General features: G+C 51.6%; 1 protein-coding gene across 1 annotated transcript; it reads left to right on the top strand.

The window, feature by feature from the left end:
- Window positions 1–4,313: 4,313 nt before the first annotated feature.
- On the top strand, window positions 4,314–6,437 carry FSIP1 (fibrous sheath interacting protein 1). The gene has a single exon (XM_030204942.1). It carries the CDS (start codon window positions 4,497–4,499, stop codon window positions 6,048–6,050), a length of 1,554 nt encoding a protein of 517 aa, XP_030060802.1. The 5' UTR covers window positions 4,314–4,496; the 3' UTR covers window positions 6,051–6,437.
- Window positions 6,438–10,123: the final 3,686 nt, after the last annotated feature.

Below are 10,123 nucleotides of genomic sequence, written 5' to 3' on the forward strand. Positions count from 1 at the left end.
ACAAGCCCCAACCCAAGCCATCTTTTCCTGCCTCTTCTGCTGGCTCTCCCCATCCGCGTGGTCTGTTTAATTTTAGTCCTTGAAGCGCCGTTCTCCCTCCAGGACCGCACCGGCGATTCCGATAGCCTTCTGCCAGCATGCATCGTCGGGGGCGGGGCTTCTCCTTAGGCGCATCCCACCTCAGGATGCGCCTGAGAGGCCCCGTCCCCGATGACGCACGCCACGCTGGCAAAAGGCTATCGGAATCGCCGGTGCGGTGCTGGAGGGAGAACGGCGCTTCAAGGACTAAAAATAAACAGATCATGCAGACGGGGAGAGCCGTCAGAAGAGAGGGAGGGGATGGCGAAGGGAGAAAGCGCTGCCAAGATAGGCCGAGGGAGACAGAAGAAAATGCCGGGGGGGGGGGGGGGAGGGAATATTTTAAAATTAGGGGTGGGGTTGGGAACAGCCCACCCAGGTTAATGCGGGGCCCGCCCAAAATGGCAGGTCTGGCTACGCTGCTGCTGAGGGGAGATGTGATAGAGGTCTATAAAATACGGAGTGGATTGGAACAGGTAGATGTGAATCACTTGTTTACTCTTTCCAAAAATACCAGGAGGACTAGGGGGCACGGAATGAAGCTACTAAGTAGTAACTTTATTATTCTTTCTTTTGAGAACTCATAACAACATGACATCTGTTTGGGACGGTCTGACTTTGAGTAGCATTTTCAAAAAGGCATCCATCTCAATCACGCCTTCCATCTGAGAGTCAGTCCCTCTGCGGTAAGGAGATTGATAAGAAAGGTCACTAAGCGTAAGATTGTGTTAAAAGAATTGCAGGTCCTTCAGATGAGAGAATGAAGTCCAGACTAGTTCTCTCCCCCCCCCCCCCCCCCCCATTGTGTTAAAACGAATTGTAGGTCCTTCATGTTAATGGATGAAATCCAGACCAGTTCTCTCTTCCCCCCCCCCCCACCCCCATTTCTAGGACCAGCTGTTTTATGAAGCAGTAATTTGACATCGAGAAACTTTACCCTCTTACCCTACTACCCCCTTTTATAAAGCCTTGCTAGTGGCTGTTAGTGCAGGAATGCTGACACAGAGATTTTGGGACAGTCCTGGATTTCTGACCACGCCATTCTGGTACGTTATGGGACTTGTAACACTTATGTCAATGGGTAGGATCAGGAACTAGAAATCCCACGCTGCTTTGGAATAAAAATTCAAAACCAGGACTGCCGAAAAAGTCTCCAACCTGGAACTGAGTAACTTGGCATCTCAACACAAAGTGTGGGATGGGTATTTTGGTTGGGCCTGAGTCCAAAGTCAGTGGGCATATAATTCCCCTCCCACAATGCTTTCTGCCTTGCACCACCAGCAACCTACAACAAATAAAATAAATACCTGGGGGGAATCCCCCAGCCCTAACTGTTGGAAAAGTTCTTCTAGCAGCCAGAACAGAACGGGGTTTGTAGATCCAGCTATAACAAAGGTGCCAGACAGGGCCGCCGAGAGAGGGAGGCAGGGGGGACAAAATTCCCCGGGCCTCCAAGGGGGGCCCGGCACCATAGTCCCCTCCACCCAGTGGTGTGCTGGACCCGGCTCGCAAGAGCCGGTTGTTCTTCAGGGCGAGCCGGCTCTCCTCCCTCCCTCCTTCCCCCAAGCAGGGTCCCTCTGAGTACCTGAGGAAGGCATTCTTCGGGGCAGGCAGGAAAGATGCCCAGTCTTGCCTGCCCGCTGCCAGCGCTGATCCTCTCCCGCTGCCGGATCGCTCTTTAAAACCGTTCTGTCTTGCAGTAGCAATAAGATACGGTATATAAATTGACGTAAATAAATAAAAATGGCCGCCGAGACTTCCAGCTGTGGCCTCGTGAGACTTCTGCTGAAGTCTTGGAGGCCGCCCTTGTAAGTCTTGGTGGCCATTTTGAAGAGCGCTGCAGTAGCGCCGCAGGAAAGTCAGCGCCGCCAGCGGGCAGGAAAGACTGGGGATCTTTCCTGCCTGCCCTGAAGAATCCACTGGATGACCTGGGTGGTTGGAGGGGGGCAGGGGAGAGGAAAATCGCTGGGTATGGGTGGCTGGAGGGGGGGCAGGGGAGAGAGGAGAATTGCTGGGCATGGGTGGCTGGAGGGAGGGCAGCAGAGAGGAGAATCGCTGGCCATGGGTGGCTGGAAGGGGGGGCAGGGGAGAGAGGAGAATCGCTGGGCATGGGTGGCTGACGGGAGGGCAGGGGAGAGGAGAATCACAGGCCATGGGTGGCTGGAGGGGGGGGGCAGGGGAGAGAGGAGAATCGCTGGCCATAGGTGGCTGGAGGGGGGCAGGGGGAGAGAAGAGAATCGCTGGACATGGGTGGATGGAGGCAGGGTTGTGCTGGTAAATTTTTAACAACGGGCTCTCTCTCTCTCTCTGGGCATAGCCAGCCCTGCAATTTGGGGGGGGGCAGGGCATGGGTGGACTGGGGGGACAACGTATGCCCCTCTCTCTCCACCTCATATAGGCATGCTATGGCCTGCCACCACACCCCACTGCTTGTTTCTGGCTCTGAGCAGCAAGCTGGGACTTCTTGCACATGCAGAAGTCCCAGCCTGCTGCTCAGAGCTGGAAATCAGGAGCGGGGAACAGCAGTAGTCTATTCACTTGGCTGGCGAAGCTCAGCATCCCCACCAGCAAAGTAAAAGAGAATTGAGGTGGGGGCCCGAGCCCGCATTTTGGGAGCCAGTGGTTAAAGTAGCCATGGAGGGCCTACTTTAACAACCGGCTCCCAAAATTCTTCAAAATTTAACAAACGGCTCTCACGAGCCTGCTCCAGCACACCACTGGCTGGAGGGGAGAGGAGGGTTGCTGGACATGGGTGGATGGAGGGGAGGGAAGAGTGAGGAAGGAGATGAGATGAGGGAAAAGAGAGGAGAAAAACTGCACATGGATGAAGAAAATAGGCAGAAGCTGGAGCCACTGGATAGTCAAGGCTGCAGAGGACCCAGCTTTTACTTACAGATGTAGGGCAAGAAATGAAGAAGAAAGACGGAAAGTAAAGTAATAAATGGAAAGGAAGCCCTGGAAACGGAGTTAAGAGGACAGGTAGCAGCAGAATCGGATACTGGGCCAGCATCAGGGCCGTGCCAACACGGTAAGCGAGGTAAGCACGCAGGAGCGCGCCGTCCTCTGGGGGCGCCCCGCCATGCCATGCTTACCTCGCCCTCTCCCATGTCCCAACTGCCCGCCCTCTTCTCCCCCCCCCCCCCCCACAAGATCCCTTTTAAATTTACCTCCGGCAGCGAACGAAGGCGCAGCGTCAGTGAAGGAGGCGGCGCTCCCGACGTCAGAAGAAGGCGGGACATTGAACGAAGGGAAGACTAGAGACGTCGGGAGCGCTGCCTCCTTCACTGACGCTGCGCCTTCGTTCGCTGCCAGAGGTAAATTTAAAAGGGATCTTGGGGGGGGGGGGGGAGAAGAGGGCGGGCAGTTGGGACATGGCCCAGGGAGCGGGAGGGCAGCAATCACCTTCACGGGGGGGGGGGGGGGGGCACCACTGTTCGTCTGCGGGGGGGGAGGGGGGGCGCCACAGACCCTTGGCACGGCCCTGGCCAGCATGATCAGAAAAACAAAGACCAGACAACAAAGGTAGAAAAAAATCATTTTATTTTCATTATAGTGTTTGGAATATGTCCACTTTGAGAATCAGGTCCTCAACATTAAAAGTTTATATTTATTTACTTACTAGTAAAAAAGCCCCATTTCTGATGCAAATGGAACGGGGGCTAGCAATGTTTTCTTCTGTGTGCATGTGGGAGTGTGTGTGTCCCTGCCCTCTGGCCTCTCTCCCCTCCCCCCCTCTGAGTCCTTCACTGTTACAGAGCCAGCGATTTGATTTCGTGCTCTGCTGTTTTCCTTCACTGACTGTGTTACAGAGAGGGCGGGGCAGACACTCATAGGGAAACTGGATATCTTGCCCCCTTCACACTTCCGGCTGGAGGCTTCATAGAACGTTGGTGTTGTCTTTTATATAGAGAGATTTATGGCATTTTATCCCACATTAAACATGAATTAGATTGGAACCTGGGCTCATTTAATTTTTTTTTCCTGGAGTAATGCATTGCCCCCCCCCCCCCAGGCTCTCTCCCCGCTGTAGCCAGCTGAGCTCTGTAATTTTGTGGAGGGGGGGGGGGGGCGCAGAGGTGGACCGGCGAGAGCGCCATTTACCAGCCCGGTAGTGGACGGAGGGGGCGGCAACGACGACCTCGGGGGCGGCCCTGGTGCCAGAAGGGTCTACGCCATAAGGAAGTTAAATTTCAACTGCTTATGAGTCTCCAGGCTTTGAGGAAGGCACGCGCACGTCCTTCGCGATATCAACACCTTTGACTCGGCCGAGGGCCGTGGCAGAAACGGGCCCCGGGCCCCGGGCCCCGGGCCCACGGCCACTACAGACGTAATTCAGTGGGTACAGGCGCGTGCCACAATGCGCATGCGCACCGGGTGCCGCGGTTGCCCGGACAACGGGTAACGCCGTGGCTCAGGCCATGGACATTGTCCGGAGCAGCCTGGATGAGATCTCAAGACCAGCCTGCAGTGGCAAGTCGCGTCCCGGGAGCCGAGTTTCGCCGTGCTCGGACAAGGCCAAAACGGGTATCGTCAGCATGGCGGCTGGAAGTTTGGAGGTATTACCCCCGGAACCCAAAACTCCTGAAGCCGGCGCGGAGCTTGCACCTTCACCCACCCCGGATGCGTGGGGGGGAAGCTGGACACCCGAGCGAGAGAACCGAGATCCACGGCTGCAGCAAGCCGTGCGCACTATGCGGAGGCTGGACAAGATCCTAGCCCGCAAGCAGGCTCGGGAGAGGGAAGTGAAGGCCCAGGGCTTGGAGCTCAGCAGGAAGCTGTGGGAAGAGCTGCGGGCCTCTGTGTTGCCCGGCAGCAGCCCAAGCCCCGAGGAGGCGGCCAACACTGGACACTTCCTGGTCCTCACCAAATCTGCCCAGCAGGAGGACTTAGTCGCCTTCACTCCGGTTTTCCAAACGCAGGTTCCCAGTGATGAGGATGGGGATGGAGAGCAAAGCCAGCAGATGGGAAGGAAAAGGAAGGGAGCAAGGGGGAAAAAGAAAACAGAGTTCATCAAGAGGAACGTCGAGCTCGTTAAAGAGGCAGGGGATCAGGTGATGATTTTGCTGGAGGAAGAGAAGGATCGACTGCTGGAACTGCTCAAAGATATGGACGAGGGAATCAGTGACACTCCAGGCACAGAGGAAGACGTGTGTGAAAGGATAGTGGCAGGAGAAGGCTACACCCCAGAACCCAGGGAGCACCAACAGCTGGTAAAAATAGACGCTGAACTACAGGCTGTCCTTTCTGTAGAGGATTTCTCTGCCTTGCGTAGCTCCTACTCTAGCATTCCTAGTCAAATCTACCAGCAGTCAGTAGTTTACATAAATGGGAACCAGGAAACCGCCCCAGGAGAGAGGGTGCTGAGAGATAATCGGGAGCAGAGGGAGCAGCAGAATCGGCTTAAAGAGATAGATCATCAGTTGAGGACCATGGACTTTCTGTCTGATCGCTCTGCGTCTCTATCCGAAGAACAACTAAGGTCCCTTCTTCAGGACTGTCTCTGCTCTCAGAGATCCAGCAGTGCTGCTACCGAGGAGGAAGCCTTGGACTCTGATAGAACTACTTCCTCCTGTTGCTCAGCCAAAGACTTCCCACCTCTCTCCAAAACTGCTCTAGCCAAACTACTAGACAATGCCCGTAATTTGGGAATTACAGCCCCAGATGTAACTGAAGAGGATGAAAGATCAGAGAATGAAATGGTTGGTTATTATCTGAGCAAAGCATTGGCTAGCAGTCAAGAGCCAAAACTGAATGATGAATGTGAAAATAATGAAGAGGAAATGAATGACAGCATTACTGAGGATTATTTTATGTCAGAAACATCTGGGAGAAGATCCTTGAAAAGAAGCCCCCACTTGGAGCCATATTATGACAGTGACAACACTCACCCATTAATTAAGGCTAGCATTTCTGGCCTAGCAGAGGGCACCTGTGGAGATGAGCTGAGAATTGAAGATGTAACTGAGGATTAGCAATTATATTAAATATTTACGCTAGCGATATATATAAGATTATCAGTTCCATAGTCAGCAGAATTTATCTGGGTAACTGCACCTGCTATATGGATAAATGCTGCTGATGGGAATATTCAGAGGCGCTCTGAATAGTAGTGCCTTTGAATATCCTTACAAAATGCCTCAGCACTAGCTCCCTAATTCTATATATAGTGTGCACAATTTAATTACTCAACTAGCCAGTTAATGCTGTTGATTGGGTGCTAACAATTATTGGCGCTAATTGGCAATAATTTGGAATTTACACGTGCATCTTTATAGATGCTATTCTGTAAAGAGGTGCGTGTCAATTTTTCCACTTGGATCCAAAAAGGGGGCATGGCAATAGGAGGAGCATGGGTAGGTCAGGGGCGTTCCTTGGACTTGCACACAGTGTTATAGAATTCGGGGGATCTGCGTCTAATTTAGGTGTGGGAATTTACACCAGAGTTCAGTTAGTGTAAATCCTCGCACCCAAAATTAGTCCCAGATCCTGGTGTTAAGTGTTAGTTTATAAACAGCACCCAACTTGGAATGCCATTTAAAGAATAGATGGAGACTGAGAACATATATCAAGTGTGTGTATAAGTGGTGAAAGTCATTGTGTTCTCAGTCTCTGCAGTTCCTTTGAGTTATAGGCCTTTCTTAAAAAAAAAAAATCTTTCTGACCCGGCTCTTGTGTAGAGACCACTGCAAGGGACCTTAAAAAACACACACACACACAAAAAACTTGAGACATCTAGACAATCAGGCTACCTGCTAACTGGACAGGGGTTGAGTCCCTTGGGGGTGTCTGTCACCCCAGGGGTGCCAAACGTGGATGGCCAAGTCCCTCCCCTCTTTCCCCTTGAACTTACTCTGTGCCCTTGACTCTACTTGGCTTCTGCAGGGCAGCAGGATTATCTTGAGGTGATGGGGTCTGCCTGCAGCTGTTCTCTCACTTATTTAAAAAAAAAAAAAAGATTTATTTTCCACGGGAAAGTTTTGGAGCTTATTGGGTTCTGCTCTGAGGGGCTGTTTGGCACCCCAGCTGCTGTGCGTGGTCCCGGAGGCACTTTCTTTTTGTGTGTGCCTAGTTCCTGCTGTCTTGTCCCCATGGTGGCACAGCGTCTGAGGCTCTGTCCCTCCTGTTAGCGCTGGGGGGGTTTTGCTCATTTTGTGTGGGGGAACAGGCTCCATTGGCTTCAGCGTCAGCTGTGGTTCCAGCGCAGGCAATGCTGGGAGCAGCAGTAGAGCCAGGAGACTCCTCAGAGGCAGCGTTGAGGCGCTGGTTTCAGTTTTGGTGGGAACCACTGCCATTTCGAATCCCATACTGCTGCCAGAACTCCTGCCACAGTTGGAGGCTTGCTCATATTTTAGCGCCATTTACAGAATTGAATTTGATGTATATAGTGCTGGGGCAGAGCGTGGACAGAGCCATGGTGGTTCGGGAACTTATCTGAATAGTGGTAGTATTCAGTTTGCTGTCTGGATAAGGGAAGGCTGTCCTAATTTATCTGGATCATAGATTGCTACTATACGGATAAGTTCTGGCATTGACTGCCAATCCAGATATTCAGCGCCAGCTAATATCCAGGTAGTGGCACTGAAAATCCAGATGTTTTGACTACCCCAACCAGTGTTTTAAAGAGTAGCAAATTAATATTGACTTGTTTGTTCTTACCACCTTCTGGATGCACATTTTCATTACAAATTTTCTGAGTGAAATTATTTTTTCAACATTAATTTGTTTTTATGGATCTTGAATGTAAGAATGGATCTAAGTGTTATTACATGGTTATAATGTAGTTTTCATAATTTTTCTGTAGAATATGTAATGCATGTAAGTAGGTTCTTATGTTCTTCTGGATGCACAATTTCATTTACAATTTTGTGAGTAAAATTATTTTTTCAACATTGGTCTCTTTTTATGAACTTGAATGTAAGAATGGATTTACTGTTATTACATAGAGGGGCATAATCGAATGGGGCCAGCCATCTATAAGGGCGGCCACCTGCAATGATGGCCCCATAAAGTGGCGTACCCGACCATATTATCGAAACAAGATGGCCGGCCATCTTTCATTTCGATTAAACGGTCAGGGCTGGCCAAATCTCAACATTTGGGCCGGCCTTAGAGATGGCCACCATTGGTTTTCACCAATAATGGAAACTAATGGCAGCCATCTCAAACCCAACCAAATCCAAGCCATTTGGCCGTGGGAGAAGCCAGCATTTGTAGTGCACTGGTCCCCCTCACATGCCAGGACACCAACCGGGCACCCTAGGGGGCACTGCAGTGGACATCACAAATTGCCCCCAGCTGCACAGCTCCCTTACCTTGGGTGCTGAGCCCCCCAAATCCCCCCCAAAACCCACAACTGTACACCACTACCATAGCCCTTAAGGATAAGTAATGCCACACTGGGAAAAGACCAAGGGTCCATCAAACCCAGCATCCTATCCACAACAGCGGCCAATCCAGGCCTAGGGCACCTGGCAAGCTTCCCAAACGTACAAACATTCTAGACATGTTATTCCTGGAATTGTGGATTTTTCCCAAGTTCATTTAATAGCGGTTTATGGACTTGTCCTTTAGGAAACCGTCTAACCCCTTTTTAAACTCTGCCAAGCTAACCACCTTCACCACGTTCTCCGGCAATGAATTCCAGAGTTTAATTACGCGTTGGGTGAAGAAAAAGTTTCTCCGATTTGTTTTAAATTTACTACACTGTAGTTTCATTGTGTGCCCCCTAGTCCTAGTATTTTTGGAAAGCATGAACAGACGCTTCACATCCACCTGTTCCACTCCACTCCACTCATGAAGGGGGGCACCTACATGTGCGTACAGTGGGTTTTGGGGGGGGGGGGGTTGGAGGGCTCCCATTTACTACCACAAGTGTAACAGGTAGGGGGGGGATGGGCCTGGGTCCACCTGCCTGAAGTGCACTGCAGTACCCACTAAAAACTCCAGGGACCTGCATAGTGCTGTGATGGAGCTGGGTATGACATTTGAGGCTGGCAAAAAAATGTATTTAAATTTTGGGGGGGCGGGAGGGGGTTGGTGACCACTGGGGGAGTAAGGGGAGGTGATCCCCGATTCCCTCTGGTGGTCATCTGGTGAGTTTGGGCACCTTTTCGAGGCTTGGTCGTGAACAAAAAGGGACCAAGTAAAGTCGGCCAAATGCTTGTCAGGGCCGGCCTTCTTTTTTCCATTCTTAATCTAGGTTTAGAATATTGACATGTATTTTCCCATTATACATATACTAGCTGTTATGCCCGTTAAAACGGGCGAGATTTCCAGCTACCCTCCTTGCCAGGTCGCCGCCGCTGCCCCTCCCCCCGAGGTCGCAGCTACCGTTCCCCCCCCCCCCCCCCCGGAGTCGCCGGCCCGGGCCCTCTCTTCGCGATTCAACTTACAGCGCTGAAACTGCAGCAGGCAGATCAGCTGAGCTGCCGTTGGTGTTCCTTCTCTGCCTGTGTCCCACCCTCTTGTGACGTAACGTTGGCGAGGGTGGGACAGAGGCAGCGAAGGAAGGCCAACGGCAGCTCAGCTGATCTGCCTGCTGCGGTTTCGGCGTTGTAAGTTGAATTGCAAAGAGAGGGCCCGGTCCGGGTGAAGGGGGGCGGCGGCGGTGACTCTGGTTGGGGGGAGCGGTAGCGACCTCGGCGGTTCCCTCCCTCCCTCCCCTTTGCGCAGTTTCCCTCTCTGTCCCGCCCCCGTCATCACGTATTGACGCGGGGGCGGGACAGAGAGGGAAAGTCTCTACTGCGCATTTGCAGGTGAGTACGGTCACTCGCAATTTATATGTTTGATATAATATATATATATATATACATACACTTATTTTTAAAGACACTGACAGGATATTTTTTTCTCTTATAACACTATTGCCTGCTGTGGGGTGCTAAACCCAGTGGTGCTGAGTCTCTACTCCCTTCTCCTTCTGCTGCTATTCCTGTCTCTGAGGTTGTTGATTTGTGCCTCAGTCCCCCTCCCCAATTCCATGAAGGGTACTTTGAGAGCTTCAGAGCACACTGGGAGTATATTGCAAAAAAAAAAAAAAGAAGAG

Source organism: Microcaecilia unicolor, chromosome 5, assembly GCF_901765095.1.
Source record: "Microcaecilia unicolor chromosome 5, aMicUni1.1, whole genome shotgun sequence".
NCBI lineage: Eukaryota > Metazoa > Chordata > Amphibia > Gymnophiona > Siphonopidae > Microcaecilia > Microcaecilia unicolor.

Coding starts and splice junctions, on each gene's coding strand:
- FSIP1 (XM_030204942.1), top strand. CDS start 4,497: ATGGACATTGTCCGGAGCAGCCTGGATGAGATCTCAAGACCAGCCTGC.